General features: G+C 43.7%; 1 protein-coding gene across 2 annotated transcripts in view; it reads left to right on the top strand.

Annotated features, from left to right (window-relative positions):
* PTPRN (protein tyrosine phosphatase receptor type N) overlaps window positions 1–19,411 on the top strand; it is a 62,509-nt gene extending 43,098 nt beyond the window's left edge. For both annotated transcript variants that reach the window (XM_075284603.1, XM_075284602.1), the window contains 11 exons: window positions 6,307–6,525; window positions 13,046–13,255; window positions 13,660–13,807; window positions 14,360–14,433; window positions 15,522–15,599; window positions 15,690–15,809; window positions 16,379–16,545; window positions 17,739–17,792; window positions 18,465–18,529; window positions 18,801–18,874; window positions 18,968–19,411. In XM_075284603.1, the coding sequence (XP_075140704.1) occupies window positions 6,307–6,525; window positions 13,046–13,255; window positions 13,660–13,807; window positions 14,360–14,433; window positions 15,522–15,599; window positions 15,690–15,809; window positions 16,379–16,545; window positions 17,739–17,792; window positions 18,465–18,529; window positions 18,801–18,874; window positions 18,968–19,039 (1,281 nt within the window). In that variant the 3' untranslated portion in view covers window positions 19,040–19,411. The remainder of the gene's footprint in view (window positions 1–6,306; window positions 6,526–13,045; window positions 13,256–13,659; window positions 13,808–14,359; window positions 14,434–15,521; window positions 15,600–15,689; window positions 15,810–16,378; window positions 16,546–17,738; window positions 17,793–18,464; window positions 18,530–18,800; window positions 18,875–18,967) is intronic.
* Window positions 19,412–19,934: the final 523 nt, after the last annotated feature.

The following is a 19,934-nucleotide window of genomic DNA, read 5'->3' as shown; positions in this document are numbered from 1 at the left end:
GGGACCAGACATTCATCCCATACTCTGTATATAGTGTATATAGCGGGATACCTCTGTAATCCAGAATCAGTGAGGCCTAATAGGTGCTAGATTATCCCGAGACCCTGCGCCCAGAATAGGGAGTTAGAAACTGATATAGATTTCCTGTAGAACTCTCCAGAAAACGGGTGCAAGGTATAATAAATAGTTTGGATTATGGGGATGGCCATTTTGTCTGAGCTTCTTCTCTGCCCTGTTAACAGCATTTAGTGATCTGCTTTACAGCACAGTCAGGGGAGAGTTCTCTAGACCTGCTCAGTACAGGGAGGGGGAGGAGATAAGCTGTGACATCATCTATGGTCAGTAGTGATGTCATGATGATGGCTCAGTGGTGTTATCTATGGAGGTGTTATCTTCTATTGCAATCCTGTCTGTGATGTAAAGGAGGTGATTGCTGCAAAGAAAACTGTTCCAGAATTGACACGTAAATATGTATAACATAAAACCATTACAAAGATGCCATATTTTAGGGATGTGGGGCCACTTTTCAGGGGAGCGCCCCTTTAATAAGGACCATCTACAATTGTTGGCTGTTTATAAATGATAAATTTCGCTAACTGCGGCGTGCGCACAGCCCCCTCACCTGCGAAAATGGAGTCATCGAGTCATCCGTCTCAGGTTCCTGGTGATTGACAATCCCTTTAAGTAAAATCTAATTGAGGGTTATTGTCCATCCAGTCTCCCGAGAGGAGTTGTCACCCAGCTGGTTGAATTGTATTATAACCTTATGGGGGGGGGGGGGGTATCTTATATATCAGGGGTAGGGAACGTACGGCTCTCCAGCTGTTGCAAAACTACAACTCCCAGCATGCATACTGGCTCTGCTGTTCTTGGAACTCCCATGGAAGTAAATGGAGCATGATGGGAGTTGTAGTTTCACAGCAGCTGGAGAGCCGAAGGTTCCCTACCCCTGTTATATATGATTCCACCCCCTCCCTCTCCCCTGAGATCAGGCCGGAGGCCGCCGCAGACATAATGTAATTACTTACTCGCCCCTGCTGAGACCAAAACACAGACGACCAGTCCATAAAGCGACCTGCTGAGATGTATACTAGATGGGAATATGGAGTGTAATGTGCATGCTTGCTGAGTGGGCGGGCTCTTCCTGGTGTGATGTCATCGCTGTGCCATGTACTCTGAGCCAATCTGATACTTCCCCCTGCTGCTCCCTCTCCCCTCTCACAGCATGCAGCCTCACACACTCAGATGGAAAAGTCGCAGCTGCATCCCCCTCCTCTCCCCTCTTCTTAGTCAACTATTTTGCTAAATTTTGCGGGACAGTGGAGGTCTGCGGACAGAGAAAGGGGAACTAAAGGCTCAATGAATGAAGTATTTCATGAGATGGAATTTGCCTGCTTATCCCCCTCCCCCAAACAAAATAAGGTCTAAAGCTGTGTCCGTGCGCCTCCAAAGTACATACTGGAAAGACAGCAGAGAACTCCGATCACTAGTGACATATGCGGCAAATAGATGGAAGTGCAGAATGGATCCCGCCCTGATCACATGGAAATCATCACTAGATTGTCATGACAGCAAAATGTGAAAGTCCCATTTCCGTATTTGATTGCATAATGTATAATGGTGATCAGGACAGTCAGTTCTTGGTGCAGCTCCAGAAGATATCACACCTGACCTTATGTATCTGGTGCAGATATGGATCTTCTGAATACTGAATATAGGTGATTCTGTCAGCTCTGGACACTGTATGCCAGTAATTCTGGATGTGACCATTCTGGATACCGTATGTCAGTGATCCTGGATGTGGTAGCTCTGTATTCTGTAGCTGCTGTGTCCCAGTTATTTTGGATATGACAAACCTGGATGTTTTATGTCTGTGATTCTGGATGTGACAGCTCCAGATACTGTATGTCATTGGTTCTAGACTTGAGACCTCTAGGTGTTGTATGTCAGAATTTCTGGGTGTGACGGCTCTAGATCTATATTAATAATCTCTATGCTGTATGTAACTGATTTTGGATATTGTTTGTCAGTGACTCTGGATGTGACAGCTGTGGATGGTTTATATTATTGATTCTAGATGTGAAAGCTCTTGATGGTGTGTGTCAGTGATCCTGGACAGCTCTGGATACTATATGTCAGTGATTCTGAATGTTGACAGCTCTGGATGTTTATGTCAGTGATTCTGGAGGTGAGAGCTCTGGATCCTGTATGTCAGATATTCTGGATAATGTTTGTCAGTAGTTCTAGATGTGACAGCTCTGGATGTTGTTTGTTGAGCCTGAATGTGAGAGCTCTGGATCCTGTATGTCCGTGAATCTGGAGGTGAGAGCTATGGATGCTATAGGTCAGATATTTTGGATGTGACAGCTCTGGATCCGGTATGTTAGTGATTCTGGATATGACAGCTCTGTATGCTGTATGTCACTATTTCTGGTAGTGACAGGTCTAGATTGTCAGAGTTCTGGATCATGTATTTTATATATTCTTGACCCTGCATGTGACAGCTCTGGATCTTGTATGTCTCAGATATTTTTGGAGCCTGTATGTCTTTGATTCTGAATTCTGTATGTCATTGGCTCTGGCAGATCTGGATTCTATATGGTTCTGGATCTTATATGTTGGTGATTCTGCATCCGGTATGTTAGTGCTTCTGGATTCTATATGTCAGGGGATCTGGATTATATATGTCAGGGGTTCTGGATCCTGCATGTGAGTGGTTCTATATCTTGTATGTCAGGGTTCTGGATCCTATATGTTGTGGATACTATATGTCAGGGGTCCTGGATCCTGTATGTCAGGGGTTCTGGATTCTAAAGGTCGGTGGTTCTGGATCCTATATATCGGTGGTTCTGGAACCTGTATGTCAGGCGTTCTGGATCCTATATGTTGTGGATACTATATGTCAGTGGTTCTGGATCCTGCATGTAAGTGGTTCTGTATCTTGTATGTCAGGGTTCTGGATCCTATATGTTGTGGATCCTATATGTCAGGGGTTCTGGATCCTATATGTTGTGGATACTATATGTCAGGGGTTCTAGATCCTATATGTTGTGGATACTATATGTCAGGGGTTCTAGATCCTATATGTTGTGGATACTATATGTCAGGGGTTCTGGATCCTATATACTGTGGATCCTATATGTCAGGGGTTCTGGATCCTATATGTTGTGGATACTATATGTCAGTGGTTCTGGATCCTGCATGTAAGTGGTTCTGTATCTTGTATGTCAGGGGTTCTGGATCCTATATACTGTGGATACTATATGTCAGGGGTTCTGGATCCTATATACTGTGGATCCTATATGTCAGGGGTTCTGGATCCTATATGTTGTGGATCCTATATGTCAGGGATTCTGGATCCTATATGTTGTGGATACTATATGTCAGGGGTTCTGGATCCTATATGTTGTGGATACTATATGTCAGGGGTTCTGGATCCTATATACTGTGGATACTATATGTCAGGGGTTCTGGATCCTATATGTCAGGGGTTCTGGATCCTATATGTTGTGGATACTATATGTCAGGGGTTCTGGATCCTATATGTCAGGGGTTCTGGATCCTATATGTTGTGGATACTATATGTCAGGGGTTCTGGATCCTATATACTGTGGATACTATATGTCAGGGGTTCTGGATCCTATATACTGTGGATACTATATGTCAGGGGTTCTGGATCCTATATGTTGTGGATACTATATGTCAGGGGTTCTAGATCCTATATGTTGTGGATACTATATGTCAGGGGTTCTAGATCCTATATGTTGTGGATACTATATGTCAGGGGTTCTGGATCCTATATGTCAGGGGTTCTGGATACTTTGTATCTCTTCTGTTGCGCCCTGTACTTGTCCCTGTCTCATCTTATTGATTACAGGTTAATGTGGGGGATGGGCTCTTGGTGGGGGGAGGTGTCGTCCAGCTGCAGGAAGGGGGGGGTGGGGTGAGCCCGGGTGGTGTCAGTCTGCCTTTGGGTGGGGGGAGGGAGGGCGGACGCCGAGGAGTAGAGTCACGCCTCTTTTCAGTAACATGGAGCTGTTGTCATGGCAACCTCTTTTGATGTGACAAGTGCTGTGATTGTGACGGAGACGCTGCTGTTGTAGGGATGTTCCAGTGGTGAGGAGCGGGTACGAGAGACCCCACACCCTGCCTGCCGCTCCCTCCATCACATCCAGCCCTCCCTGTGCCGCCTCACTTGCCCATCTTTTGTGCCTTCTGGGTATTGTCCGTCGCCCCCCCCCCCCCCCCCCATCCTTCAGGTCTTCTCATTCATCGCACACACATCCTCTTCTGGACTTTTCGCAGACCCCCTGCCCTCCTTGCGTGCCCCCATGCCATCTGTACGTGCCCCATGTTATTGTCTCCCTGTATTTGTGTGTGTCCCCCCCGTGGGCCCAGAGCTTTGTGTGCGGGCCCCTAGGAGCCCCGAGAGCCCAGTATTGTCATCGTCCCCCTCCCCTGGAGTAAGGAGGCGCTCGGGCTGACCTGTCCTCAGCTGCCATTAGGTAAGTTCTCCGAGAAGCGCCCCTCTCACTTCTGTCTGTGCAGGAGGGTGTCGCCTCAAAATGGAGAGCAGAATTTTTGCATTTTTTGTGTTATTTTGTATCTTTTCGTCCCTTCTTTACCTTCACGTGATATCATCTCGTCTAATGTGATCGATATAAAGGGGCGCAGTCGGGGCCCCTCCATCCAGACATGGGGTTAAGATAAAGGGATCAACCTCAGGCTCCGTCTTCACATTGACCTTGAAAAGACTGCTTAACCTCCAGAGCTTGCCGAGTCTAGATTGCAAGCTCTGTGGACACAGCAGTGTCAATCGGAGTTGCAAACGCAGGCCGGGGCAGGAGAGGGGGAGATGTGACGGTTATGGGATGTGTCCTATAGATAGAGAGACCTATAGAGTCAGATATGGAATATATATGCGCATATAGAATGGGATGTTTCCACCATTGCCCAAAAATTCAGGATTTTTTACAAGATGTCGTGTAACCTGTGCAGGACGGAGAGCAACAGTTCGGGAGCTGGCCGTGTCTTCGGGTTTGGTTTCTGTATCAGAGCCAATGTACAGATCTGGATTTGTAGCTTTTTGGATTATTGTGCGGCTTCATTTCTATCAGATCCAATCGAAACAATGTGACAATATTTTCTAGATAACAAATATTTCAAAACGTTTATGGAAAAGGCGGAGAAAGATGTGGAGAATTTTTTGTATATTTGTGTGTCTGTAGTTCCCAATGTTTTTGGATGTTTTTGTCTTGAGGCCTTCCATCTGCCATGTCTAGATCAGTTCTTCTATAACGTCCTCCAGAGTGGGGACATCTTTCCAGAAAAGACCCCCTGTCCCCGTTTCCTCCATATATCCTTATAGCTCATGAAAAAGAACCTTTCACCACCTTCAACTTTTAGCAACAGGTGGCGCTCCACTGATTCGGGTGCCGTTGCTAATAACTTCAGCATCGAATGTGCTAAATTAGGACTCCGCACTGTCAAGTAGGCAGTCCTGGACTGGAGCAAATAGTCTGGGACTGCCCACTTGACAGTATAAGGCCTAATTAGCATATTGGATGCTGAAACTACCTGTAGTGATTGCTCAGGAATGGTGGGGGCCCAAGAAAGTCACCAGTCACTATTTGTGGAACTCCATCCTGGTCTACTCTTCTGGTCGCCATGTTTCTGAAGCTCCCAAACTCCAACCCAAGGCTTTTCACTGGATGGCAAACTACAAGTCCCAGCAGTCGTTTCTCAGCACTTGGAGAGCCACAGGTTGGAGACTGTAGACAGAAATCTCCAAGGGCCAACCTTAGACACTCCAGAACCCATCATGTGGTCTTCAAGTCTTGTACTATAGACTGGTAGAAGATGGTCATCATAGAGTTAAATTATGTAACATGATAAATCTGACTACTAATACCAGCTGAGATGGGGCGGACTTGGAGTTGTCAGGCAGAAGGTCCTAAACAACCCGTCTTTATCTTGTTACTTAGGCTGGATTGAGAGCAGTCTTAGACGAGTGGTTTGGCGGTATGTAACGTGTCATGTGCTGTGCTATAACTCTTATTGCCTTAGTAATCAGATTTTCAGGAAGATACATTTAGGTGAAGAATCTGGAGAACATGGACAGGGCTCAGGTTATAGAGTAGGTGGTGTAAATAATACCGGCAAGTGTCCACACATAGGACCGTACTACCGTACCCCATATGTATGAATGTTCACATAACCAGGTATTCTACAGTCTGTTAGAAGGTTTATTATCTTCTCCCACATGAATGATTTCCGGGATTAATCTGTGTCCTTCTTCATACACAGAGGAGCAATGCCACCGCCACCACGTTCCCCCATGCCTCTCATTTTGGGGATACTTTCAGATTTGTTCTCCTCATCTTTATCGCATTGGCCTGTATAGCTGGAATTGTCATCGCCTCAGCTGTTATATTCTGTCTGCGACAACATGCAAAGCAACGGGAGAAAGAACGACTGGCAGGACTGGGACCTGAGGGAGCCGGAGACTCTACTTTTGAGTATCAGGTAATGACCGTATTATAGTAGTTATATTCTTGTACATAGGAGTAGTATTATAGTAGTTATATTCTTGTACATAGGAGTAGTATTATAGTAGTTATATTCTTGTACATAGGAGGCAGTATTATAGTAGTTATATTCTTGTATATAGGAGGTAGTATTATAGTAGTTATATTCTTGTATATAGGAGTAGTATTATAGTAGTTATATTCTTGTACATAGGAGTAGTATTATAGTAGTTATATTCTTGTATATAGGAGTAGTATTATAGTAGTTATATTCTTGTACATAGGGGGCAGTATTATAGTAGTTATATTCTTGTACATAGGAGTAGTATTATAGTAGTTATATTCTTGTATATAGGAGTAGTATTATAGTAGTTATATTCTTGTACATAGGAGGTAGTATTATAGTAGTTATATTCTTGTACATAGGAGGTAGTATTATAGTAGTTATATTCTTGTACATAGGAGCAGTATTATAGTAGTAATATTCTTGTACATAGGAGCAGTATTATAGTAGTTATATTCTTGTACATAGGAGTAGTATTATAGTAGTTATATTCTTGTACATAGGAGTAGTATTATAGTAGTTATATTCTTGTTCATAGGAGCAGTATTATAGTAGTTATATTCTTGTACATAGGTGTAGTATTATAGTAGTTATATTCTTGTACATAGAAGTAGTATTATATTAGTTATATTCTTGTACATAGGAGCAGTATTATAGTAGTTATATTCTTGTACATAGGAGGTAGTATTATAGTAGTTATATTCTTGTACATAGGAGGTAGTATTATAGTAGTTATATTCTTGTACATAGGAGTAGTATTATAGTAGTTATATTCTTGTACATAGGAGTAGTATTATAGTAGTTATATTCTTGTACATAGGAGCAGTATTATAGTAGTTATATTCTTGTACATAGGAGTAGTATTATAGTAGTTATATTCTTGTACATAGGAGCAGTATTATAGTAGTTATATTCTTGTACATAGGAGTAGTATTATAGTAGTTATATTCTTGTACATAGGAGTAGTATTATATTAGTTATATTCTTGTACATAGGAGTAGTATTATAGTAGTTATATTCTTGTAGATAGGAGTAGTATTATATTAGTTATATTCTTGTACATAGGAGTAGTATTATAGTAGTTATATTCTTGTACATAGGAGTAGTATTATATTAGTTATATTCTTGTACATAGGAGTAGTATTATAGTAGTTATATTGTTGTAGATAGGAGTAGTATTATAGTAGTTATATTCTTGTACATAGGAGCAGTATTATAGTAGTTATATTCTTGTAGATAGGAGCAGTATTATAGTAGTTATATTCTTGTACATAGGAGTAGTATTATAGTAGTTATATTCTTGTACATAGGAGGTAGTATTATAGTAGTTATATTCTTATACATAGGAGTAGTATTATAGTAGTTATATTCTTGTACATAGGAGCAGTATTATAGTAGTTATATTCTTGTACATAGGAGCAGTATTATAGTAGTTATATTCTTATACATAGGAGGTAGTATTATAGTAGTTATATTCTTGTACATAAGGGGCAGTATTATAGTAGTTATATTCTTGTACATAAGGGGCAGTATTATAGTAGTTATATTCTTGTACATAAGGGGCAGTATTATAGTAGTTATATTCTTGTACATAGGAGTAGTATTATAGTAGTTATATTCCTGTACATAGGAGCAGTATTATAGTAGTTATATTCTTGTATATAGGGAGCAGTATTATAGTAGTTATATTCTTGTATATAGGGAGCAGTATTATAGTAGTTATATTCTTGTATATAGGGAGCAGTATTATAGTAGTTATATTCTTGTACATAGGAGTAGTATTATAGTAGTTATATTGTTGTAGATAGGAGCAGTATTATAGTAGTTATATTCTTGTATATAGGGAGCAGTATTATAGTAGTTATATTCTTGTATATAGGGAGCAGTATTATAGTAGTTATATTCTTGTACATAGGAGCAGTATTATAGTAGTTATATTCTTATACATAGGAGCAGTATTATAGTAGTTATATTCTTATACATAGGAGGTAGTATTATAGTAGTTATATTCTTATACATAGGAGGTAGTATTATAGTAGTTATATTCTTATACATAGGAGGTAGTATTATAGTAGTTATATTCTTGTACATATGAGTAGTATTATAGTAGTTATATTCTTGTACATAGGAGCAGTATTATAGTAGTTATATTCTTGTACATAGGAGGTAGTATTATAGTAGTTATATTCTTGTACATAGGAGGTAGTATTATAGTAGTTATATTCTTGTACATAGGAGCAGTATTATAGTAGTTATATTCTTGTACATAGGAGGTAGTATTATAGTAGTTATATTCTTGTACATAGGAGTAGTATTATAGTAGTTATATTCTTGTACATAAGGGGCAGTATTATAGTAGTTATATTCTTATACATAGGGGGCGGTATTATAGTAGTTATATTCTTGTATATAGAGGACAGTATTATAGTAGTTTATATAGAGGCTGTATTACACTAGCTTGTATACAGTGAGTCTAGCAGAAGCTCCTCCAACATTTTCGGCATTATTACATGCTGATATATTGGTATATATTCCGGCCCTATTAACCAGTCACATCCTGGCGCACTATAGTACAGTAGTAAGGAGGAGGAGATAATATGAAGATTTTCTCATAGTGGATTTTCTTCTCTCCATGGACATTGTGACTGATGACTATGGAGCATCTGTCAGGAATTAGATTTCGTTGCTCGTGTCTTTCCCTATTGCCCGGATTGTCTGTATTCATATAACAGGTAGATTTCTGGAGATTTGCTGTAAATATGGTTGGTGATGGGAAAATCACTTTAAGGGTCACAAATCAAATCAAATAAACCATAAAGTCTGATTATATCTGTATGAGATCAGACGACTCCATCTTGTATACATCAGTTGTCTATAGGTTGGCGCCCCCTTCAGGTCTTTAGAAATTGCCTCATTAGATTTGTGATCTAAATTGTATCACATCCCACATTTTTGTAGTGTCCATGGCGATGGTAGCCATGACTAGAGGTCTAGGGTGATGTGGACGTTATTACCTAAGATTTCTTTAGCATGGTGAAGGGGTTAAATGTGGGGGTCTAGAGAAACATTAACCCTATAATCTTATTTTATCTAAATATGGCTAAAAAGTTTATCATTTTAAAATTCTAATTATTGCCACCACTAGGGGGAGCTCAGTGCATAGGGCTCGATTCAGCTCCCTCCCTGAAAGGTTGGAACATCTGCAGAGTCTTGCTGGGCGGTCTGTTCTGTGAATGTATACGCCTTCATATATAGTGTCCTATCAGGTTTCCTACTATTAATATCTCCATTATGACTGCAGCACATTTTACATTTGTCCCTAAGGCAGGGGGTATGTACAGTCATGGCCAAAAGTTTTGAGAATGACACAAATCTTCTATTGTCACATGATCTGCTCCCTCTGGTTTCTGTGTGTTTGTCAGATGTTTTTATCACATACAGACATAGAATTGCAATCATATTCTGAGTAATAAAAGTTTATAGTGACAGAATGAGTTAATGCAGCGTTGCAATATTTGCAGTGTTGACCCTTCTTCTTCAGGACCTCTGCAATTCTCCCTGGCATGTTCTCAATCAACTTCTGGACCAAATCCTGACTGATAGCCGTCCATTCTTGCACAATCAATGCTTGCATTTTGTCAGAATTTGTAGGTTTTTGTTTGTCCACCCTTCTCTTGATGATTGACCACAAGTTCTCAATGGGATTAAGATCTGGGGAGTTTCCAGGCCATGGACCCAAAATCTCTCTGTTTTGTTCCCTGAGCCATTTAGTTCTCACCTTTGCTTTATGGCAAGGTGCTCCATCATGCAGGAAAAGGCATTGTTGATGGCCAAACTGCTCTTGGACGGTTGGGAGAAGTTGATCTTGGAGGACATTCTGGTCCCATTCTTTATTCATGGCTGTGTTTTTAGGCAAGACTGTGAGAGAGCCGATTCCCTTGGCTGAGAAGCAACCCCACACATGAATGGTTTCAGGATGCTTTACAGTTGGCATGAGACAAGACTGGTGGTAGCGCTCACCTCGTCTTCTACCAATAAGCTGTTCTCCAGATGTCCCAAACAATCGAAAAGGGGATTCATCAGAGAAAATGACTTTACCCCAGTCCTCAGCAGTCCACTCCCTGTACCTTTTGCAGAATATCAGTCTGTCCCTGATGTTTTGTCTGGAGAGAAGTGGCTTCTTTGCTGCCCTCCTTGAGACCAGGCCTTGCTCCAAGAGTCTCCGCCTCACAGTGCGTGCAGATGCACTCACACCTGCCTGCTGCCATTCCTGAGCAAGCTCTGCACTGCTGGTAGCCCGATCCCACAGCTGAAACACTTTTAAGAGACGTTCCTTTCTTTTTCTTTTCTTATGGTAGAGTTGGAAGGGACCTCAAGGGCCATCGGGTCCAACCCCCTGCGAGTGCAGGTTTTCCTAAATCATCCCAGCTATATGTTTCTCCAGATTCCGCTTGAAGATTTCCATTGATGGAGCGCCCACCACCTCCCGTGGCAGCCTATTCCACTCTCTCACTCCCCTCACTGTCAGAAAGTTTTTCCTAATGTCTAATCTGTATCTCTTTCCCTTTAGTTTCATCCCATTGCTTCTTGTACTTCCTTGTGCTAATGAGAATAGGGCAGATCCCTCTGCACTGTGACTACCTTTCAGATATTTGTAGACTGCTATTAAATCTCCCCTCAGCCTTCTCTTCTGCAAACTAAACAATCCCAATTCTTTTAGCCGCTCCTCATAGGACATGGTTTGCAGACCTTCCACCATTTTGGTTGCTCTTCTCTGGACTTGCTCCAATATATCGATGTCTTTCTTGAATTGAGGCGCCCAGAACTGTACACAGTATTCCAGGTGTGGTCTGACCAGGGAAGAGTACAGCGGAATAATGACCTCTCTTGATCTAGATTCAATGCTTGTCTTAATACATCCCAGAATTTTATTAGCCTTTTTTGCAGCAGCACCGCACTGTTGGCTCATGTTCCTGGCGCTTGCTGGTCTTTCTTGGGCGCACTGGGGATTTTTTGGCACCAATGGAACCTCTCTCCTTGAAGTTCTTGATGATGCGATAGATTGTTGACTGAGGTGCAATCTTTCTAGCTGCGATACTCTTCCCTGTTAGGCCATTTTTGTGCAGTGCAATGATGACTGCACGTGTTTCTTTAGAGATAACCATGGGTAACAGAAGAGAAACAATGATGCCAAGCACCAGCCTCCTTTTACAGTGTCCAGTGGTGTCAATCTTACTTAATCATGACAGATTGATCTCCAGCCCTGTCCTCATCAACACCCACACCTGTGTTACTGGAGCAATCACTGAAACAATGTTAGCTGGTCCTTTTAAGGCAGGGCTGCAATGATGTTGAAATGTGTTTTGGGGGATAAAGTTCATTTTCTAGGCAAATATTGACTTTGTAAGTAATTGCTGTTGAGCTGATCACTCTTTATAACATTCTGGAGTATATGCAAATTGCCATTAGGAAAACTGAAGCAGTAGACTTTGTAACAATTAATATTTGTATCATTCTCAAAACTTTTGGCCATGACTGTACAGTAAGGAGCTGTCTGACCCCCTCCTCTAACGTATACTGATTTCTTTACATGTAATTCTGCCAGGAGTAACTGTACAATAGCAAACGAGTGGCTGAAAAAGCCCAAGTGATCATAATATAAGAAATCTAGGAACACTGAACTGCAAATACAGGACAAATACATGCAGGTATGATATTGCTAAAAAGATACCTGACACAAAATGAGCAATCTATGAGCAAAGTCTGTAAAGCAGCTGCCATCTGTGAATAATATCACATCTGTAACCAAAGAAGCATCCAGAACTAGATTCAAGTACATAGAAGACTTCTTACATTGAGATGTGCAGAATCTTCAGTCCTTTGCACATAGCAGATGTGCTGTGAAGAGAATCAGCCCCTCCCATCTGTACTCACTGTATGAGAGACCAGCCCCTCTTCCTTCTACTCACTGTGACGCCGTTTTGCATTTTAATGGTATCTATGGATGGAACTTCCCTAATAACAGGGAGTGAACTGCAAATTAGCTAAAGGGAGACACCTAGTGGGAGGAGTTTTAGAGAGGTTTTTAAGGCAGAAAGCAGCCACATTTATGAATTAAAGTGCATTACATGTTAGTCCAGAATCACCTGATCTAAGTTGTCTGAAGCATTACTGACTCCAGTGGGTTTTCTGGTACGAGGAATCCCATAGTCTGAAGTTGCCCCAGCGGTCATCTTGCTGATTGGTGTAGTTGGGCGGAGGCATCTTGCAGTTAGTAGATCTCACAGCAGATAACTCATTTACAGTCATACAAGACACATTCCTCCTGCGATCGCTGCACATCCCGCCAAGGACGCCGCTTCTCTCCGCTAAGCCCTAAATGGGACAACTTGTCAATTCTGCCCTCATATTTCTGTAGGTAAAGATAACTTTGGTCCTTTCCATCTGATCGCAGGATCTCTGCAGGCAGCACATGGCTGGAAAATCTCTCTTCAGCCGCACAGAAGCAACCGGCGCGGCAGCAGAAAACTCCCGTGTCAGCAGCGTGTCTTCCCAATTTAGTGACGTCCCACAACCGAGCCCGAGCTCCCACAGCAGCACTCCATCCTGGTGTGAGGAACCCGTACAGTCCAACATGGACATCTCCACCGGGCACATGATCCTGGTCAGTGACACGTAGAGACATGTGTATGTGTGTGTTTATGACAGCTATTGTCCTGTGTTATCAGCCTCGTGTGAGTTGTGTCCTTCTGATGGATTACTGGTCACCAAGTCTGACAATCCCAATGACCTCCATCATCTGACGGCGCTGTCACCCTGAGCATCTTCTCAGCAAGGAACACTGCAGTTCATCTGGGGCGGGGTCTCTGTTCTGTAGGTCATTCAGTGTTACCGCCCACTTGGCTAGTAGACCCTCATCTGCATCAACACTAACAGGGCTTATAGCTGTGGAATAGCTGAACAGATTTGGATAAACAAAATGCTCAGGCTGACCGCGCCGATCAGATGATGGTCTATGGGCTTGTCGGCTCCTCTATAAGTGCATCAATGTTTTCTGACCCTTTGCAGGCCTACATGGAAGATCATCTGAGGAATAGAGACCGCCTGGCTAAGGAGTGGCAAGCCCTGTGCGCCTATCAGGCTGAGCCAAACGCCTGCTCCATTGCCAAGAATGATACCAACCTGAAGAAGAACAGGAACCCGGATTTTGTACCCTGTGAGTGCCAATAAGCCCACCCCATTCCTCCTCATCACTGAGCCCCACAAGGAGGGCGGCCATAGGGATGCCCAACCTGTACGGCCCATAGGTCACATAACCTGTCATCACTGATCCATACCATGTCTATATGATAGCTCCATACATGAAATGTATAATAGTACCATGTAGCGCTTACATACATCTACTATACAGTGGCCTAGTAATAGTGCCCTATAGTGCTTATATAACAGTACCATACAGTGCTTACATACAGTATATCTACTATATAGTGCTCATATAACAGTACCATACGGTGCTTACATACAATATATCTACCATATAGTGCCCACATAACAGTACCATCATAAGCTTACTCCCATGTAGATGTATAGGGCAGGCTGAGCTCAGTAGGGCCCTGTTACCGCTGCTATAACCTGGGCATGATGACATAGCCCCGGTCTGTTTATATTGGCACCGGTTGTGGCTGTTACATGTTCTGCGGAGACGTTCTATGGATTGTGTGATACACTATTGGTATATAGCTCTGACCTCTCTATATCTCTCCTATAGACGACCACGCACGTATAAAGCTGAGGAGCGATAACAACCCCTCCCGCAGCGACTACATCAACGCCAGCCCGATTGTACGTAATACATGTAAATCACAGATAAGTCTCATGGGGTTCTCCAACTACTAATACCACAACCCCCAACAAGCGCAGAGACCAGGACATGGAGAATCCAGGGACATTTACAGATTATGTATATGGATGATGTGTGATATCTAGATATAGCGCAATCGCCTGTCTGTAATATCAGACAGAAGATATTAGGTAGATAGGAGATAGATTGTCATGACTTTGTTATTTGTATATGTCGGTCGGGGATTTGATCCGGGCTCCTGTGTTTTGCTGGGGGTTTCTTTGCCACCGGACCATCGGTTTTGGTATTTGGTGTCAGTCCTCTGAGCATACTTGAGGTTCCAGGAATCGAACCTCAGGTGTTAAGTATTACCATCAACCTATGGGAGGATTCTGGGGCCTTTATAAGAATGAGGGCAGCTCCACTAGTTGCTGGTTTTTGTGGTCCCAATCTAAAATTTGTGGTCCTGGGAGGAGGAGTGTTTTGTTTGTGCTGCAACTGTCTAGGAAGGAGTTTGAGTGATAGTTTGTGTGTGGGTTTAGTTTGTCCCTCCAGGCTGCTACTCTGCCCTGTCCTTCACTTCTGTTTGCTTGGCACTATCTGGTTGTTTGAGATGGGTTCCAGTTTATTTTGCCCCAGTCCTATGTTAACCCTTTCCTCACCTCTCCACTGTCCCTCTCCTCACTGTCTTGTTGTGTATTGTGTTGTGCTGCGTGTCTGTTGTCCAGCACATCCCGTCTGGTTTGTTTGTCTGCAGCTGCACCTTGATTTCTGTAGGGGTCACCACCTTAGAATCCCCAGTCCCTAGCTCTCTTGCAGCTCTTGTCCTATCTGTCGGCTAGGTCTTCATGCTAGAGAGCCAGGAGTTGTCAGGGCCAAGGCTAGCTTGGAAGCAGCTGACCACCACCCGTAGGCAGGGCCTAGCTAGCCGCCATAGTATCAGAGAGAGTCTCCTTCCCTTGTTTCCTTAGCGGTGCAGTCTGCAGTCCAGAATCTGGGTCTGGACTTAGACACGAATGATAGATAGATTGCTGTATGTAATATTGTCCATTGTTAGTTCCTGCTATAACACTATGACTCTCTATAATAGATTGAACATGACCCTCGGATGCCCGCCTATATCGCCACCCAGGGGCCGCTCTCTCACACTATTGCTGACTTCTGGCAGGTGAGTACGGATTATCATTCTATGTGATATCCGCTGTGTTTTATGTATGTGATGAGTGACATCCCCAGATCTTGTCTGTTCTCTGTGTAGATGGTTTGGGAGAATGGCTGCACGGTAATAGTGATGCTGAGCCCCCTGGTGGAGGACGGAGTGAAGCAATGTGACCGCTACTGGCCTGATGAAGGGTCTTCTCTCTACCACATCTATGAGGTGAGTGCTCCGCTCTGTGCACATCCCGTCACTCACATGTCATATATTGGGGTGACCTGCACACTCTGCAGTATAAGAAGTATTTACATTCATCAGCTGCTGCAGCACCTCTTGAGATAAGAAGATATCACTTTATGGCAGTCAGTGACACAAGACTTTCCTCTACAAATTTTTTTTTTTTTTTTTTTAATCTAAAAAAAAAAGTCCCAAATTCTCTTATAATCTTTATAGACATTGGCCCCCATTTCTCTGACACAGAGCTCCAAATCATCTGCAGAGATAAGATACAATTCTGGCTACCTAACTCCACCACTAGGGGGCGCTCACTAATACAGCACCCTGAATAAGTGAAGCGTATACAGTGAGCGCCCTCTAGTGGTGACTGCAGGCAGCTACGTTATCCTTTACCTATGTCTGTGCAGGGGATTTGGAGCTCTGTATCAGAAAACCCTTTATAGCCCCGATGGCTATACAAATATATCAGGAAAATAACCGGCCGAGACTCTCGCGGAGGTCGTCTTATTATGGATGTTATATTCGTCTTCTGATATTCTTCCTCCTCTCATCAGGTCAATCTCGTGTCTGAGCACATCTGGTGTGAAGATTTCCTGGTTCGCAGCTTTTACCTAAAGAACGTCCAAACCCAGGAGACTCGAACCCTCACACAGTTCCACTTCCTGAGCTGGCCAGCAGAGGGCATCCCCAGCAGCACTCGCCCCTTGCTGGACTTCCGCAGGTGAGCGCGCCAATCTGAAAATAAGGCCGGACATCTATGGAGGATTTACAGACAGAAGATCCTTGGAAATACAAGACTGCTTTTCTGCAAACATCTTCAGATGAAAGGGTGCAACAATCCTGCCAGGATCCCCGTACTTCACACAGCTGAGGGTTTTTCACAGTTGTATCCAGTCTAGAGCTGTGGAGCCTATAGGAAAGACTGGGCCCCACCCAGTATACTGCCCCTTTATTGGCTCCCATACATTATATGTCCCCATTGCAGGCTCCAGACCAGCTGCAACACCTACTATGGCAGTAATTCTGCCCCTGCCTGGGGTATAGATTGATACATTTCTCTGCACTGATACATTGTATCAATATCAGGATTGGAGAAGTTTGTGCTGCAGATATCTTGCTCACAGATGATTCAATTGTAACAACCCCTCAGCTGTGAGAAGTTGCAGTAGAGAGATATAAACATGAGTACTCCCATTCACTGACAGCAAGCAGAGAGCTTGACCACGGTGAGGAACTGAAACACAGTCTATTAGAAAGTTGTCGAGCTTTGGCTTTCCCAGTGATTCTGTTGTGGACGGTGACTCCTGTCTCACAAGCCAAGATTGGCGTGTCACCCTGCGGCTCCGCTCCATGACTACGGTAAGTGAATGGGGTCATACTGTGACCCTGGGGGCGCTGCGGCCTCTGGTCACATAATAACAGCAGCGCTTGATCTTTTTGCCACCAGCAGTCACCGCTCCCTCCCTCGGGGTCACAGTGCGGCTCCATTCACTGCCATGAGTACAGAAGTCGCAGGGCCACGTGGAGGGCTTTGCTTTGGACATGACAGCCCGTCCCTTATAGTCCTCGCCTGGTGGGATAACATTGGAGAGGCCATGACCCTGCCATTAACTGTTTATATTCCAGCCCATGGGTTTGGTCATCCTGCCTTCGGCCTCCTCACTATCCGCTCACGGCTGCCCTTGTCATTTTTGTGATTTGCAGCTTGTAATTTTGGTCTCAGTTGCATAGTCACAAAAGTGATCATGAGCAGGTGGGATTCGCCTCCACCAGAAGGGGGCACACCCCACCCTCCTCTCAAGACACTATGAAGATGGAGTCCCCTCCTTTCCTGCCTTAAAGGGAGTGGCAATAACATCATCGCTCTACAGATGACTGGTGATACTGGTGTGAACGTGTTGTCTTATGTTACAGGAAGGTGAACAAGTCTTTCCGAGGACGATCCTGCCCCATTATTGTGCACTGCAGGTAACCGCACAGTCTGACATCAATACATACAAACACACACAGCTCTGCTATACTGTGTGTATACTGCACTATAGGTGCACAGCTCTGCTATACTGTGTGTATACTGCACTATAGGTGCACAGCTCTGCTATACTGTGTGTATACTGCACTATAGGTGCACAGCTCTGCTATACTGTGTGTATACTGCACTATGGGCGCACAGCTCTGCTACACTATACCCGGTACATGCACTATGGGCGCACAGCTCTGCTACACTATACCCGGTACATGCACTATGGGCGCACAGCTCTGCTACACTATACCCGGTACATGCACTATGGGCGCACAGCTCTGCTACACTATACCCGGTACATGCACTATAGGCGCACAGCTCTGCTACACTATACCCGGTACATGCACTATAGGCGCACAGCTTTGCTATACTATATCCGGTACATGCACTATAAGCGCACAGCTCTGCTATACTATACCCAGTACATGCAGTATAGGCGCACAGCTCTGCTACACTATACCCGGTACCCAGTACATGCACTATAGGCGCACAGCTTTGCTATACTATATCCGGTACATGCACTATAAGCGCACAGCTCTGCTATACTATACGCAGTAGTCAGTATTTGCTCCACAGGTATTATAAGTACTGATAGAGACTATATAATGTTTTCCCTCTAGTGACGGGGCGGGAAGGACGGGAACCTACACCCTCATAGACATGGTTCTGAATCGCATGGCTAAAGGTGAGAGGACATATCTAAAAGGTTCACTATAAAGTATCGATATCCGATGATTCAGTGTTCAGGACAATGTTTGGTTGTTATCTGTCAATAAGCGTATAGTGGCTACAATTTATCAGGATAACTTTTCCTACAGCACCCCTAAAGGTAAAAGAGAGCATTACGGTTCATCCAGAATGATTAGTCCTCCAGGAGCTTGTATTCAGCTATTGTGGGGGGAGGGGTATATAAGTCCCTGGAAGGGTTTTATATACAGTATATTTCTGTCCTGCAGGAGTTAAGGAGATCGATATCGCAGCCTCACTAGAACACGTCCGGGACCAGAGGCCAGGAATGGTGCGAACCAAGGTATACACTTACTGCTGTACACATAGTACAGTATATATGTATACTCATTGACCAAATGAAAGAAAAAAGCTAACATGACTTTCCTGTCTCCAGGATCAGTTTGAGTTCGCCCTGACGGCAGTGGCCGAGGAAGTCAATGCGATTCTCAAGGCTCTGCCGCAGTGAGAAGACGCCGCCCGAGGTTCCCACTCAGTGTTATGACCTGGACCTGCCTTACGGAGATGGCAGCTTGATCCGCCCTCAAAATACCCATTCGATGTTCTCTCTGCTCGTCATACCAGGGAGCCAAGGCTGCCCTTCCATGCCCCTACTGCCTTTCCAAGCTTTTATCCCAGCACTGCCTGATTTCTAGCCCAAAATTTGCTACCTCGTCCCCCATGCTTCACCCCTGAGCTGCTAGTACCTCATTATTATGTAGTCATGTCTGTTCATGTTTCCCAGCAGCGAATTGGTTCTTAGTCTCCTAAGCTCCCTGGGGTGAAATCCCAGAATTATTCCTATAGCCCCCACCATCTATAGTCCAGTGTTGCAGAGTCCGGTATATACTGTATACTCCCCTGTGCTTTATATTCCATACTCATGACCCTATTATTCTACGGTATCCTTTTATATATAGTATATGGAGCGTGGTGAATATATGATGGAAGCGTGTGCATGATGTGATATACGGCCCACGGATGTGTATTACATATAGCGACGCATCTTCCACTGACAGATTTATGTATACTGGGAATTTCATGTTATTACACTTAAGGGGATCTCTCCATTTAATGGCCCAGTCTTATGGTCAGGTTTTGCGTGCGGGAGGGGTCACAGAAGAACCCACTGGACTCACTTGCGTCATTTAGAGCGAGAGGGTGAAGACCTGGAAAGGATTTCTATTTCTCACCGCTGAGGGTTTGTTACAATCTCTGTAGACGAGTCCAGACAATCCTCTGTGAGCTAAATCCATCCACAGAACAAACTACTGTCCTGCCCTGATAGTTTGTTACAACGTATCAGTATAGATTGTAGGGCCACGGGAAATGGAAACATCTCACCCATAGACTAAAGGTCTGTA

This window comes from Leptodactylus fuscus, chromosome 8 (genome assembly GCF_031893055.1).
Source record: "Leptodactylus fuscus isolate aLepFus1 chromosome 8, aLepFus1.hap2, whole genome shotgun sequence".
In the NCBI taxonomy this organism is placed as follows: domain Eukaryota; kingdom Metazoa; phylum Chordata; class Amphibia; order Anura; family Leptodactylidae; genus Leptodactylus; species Leptodactylus fuscus.
This window is presented reverse-complemented; position numbering and strand designations above follow the sequence as displayed.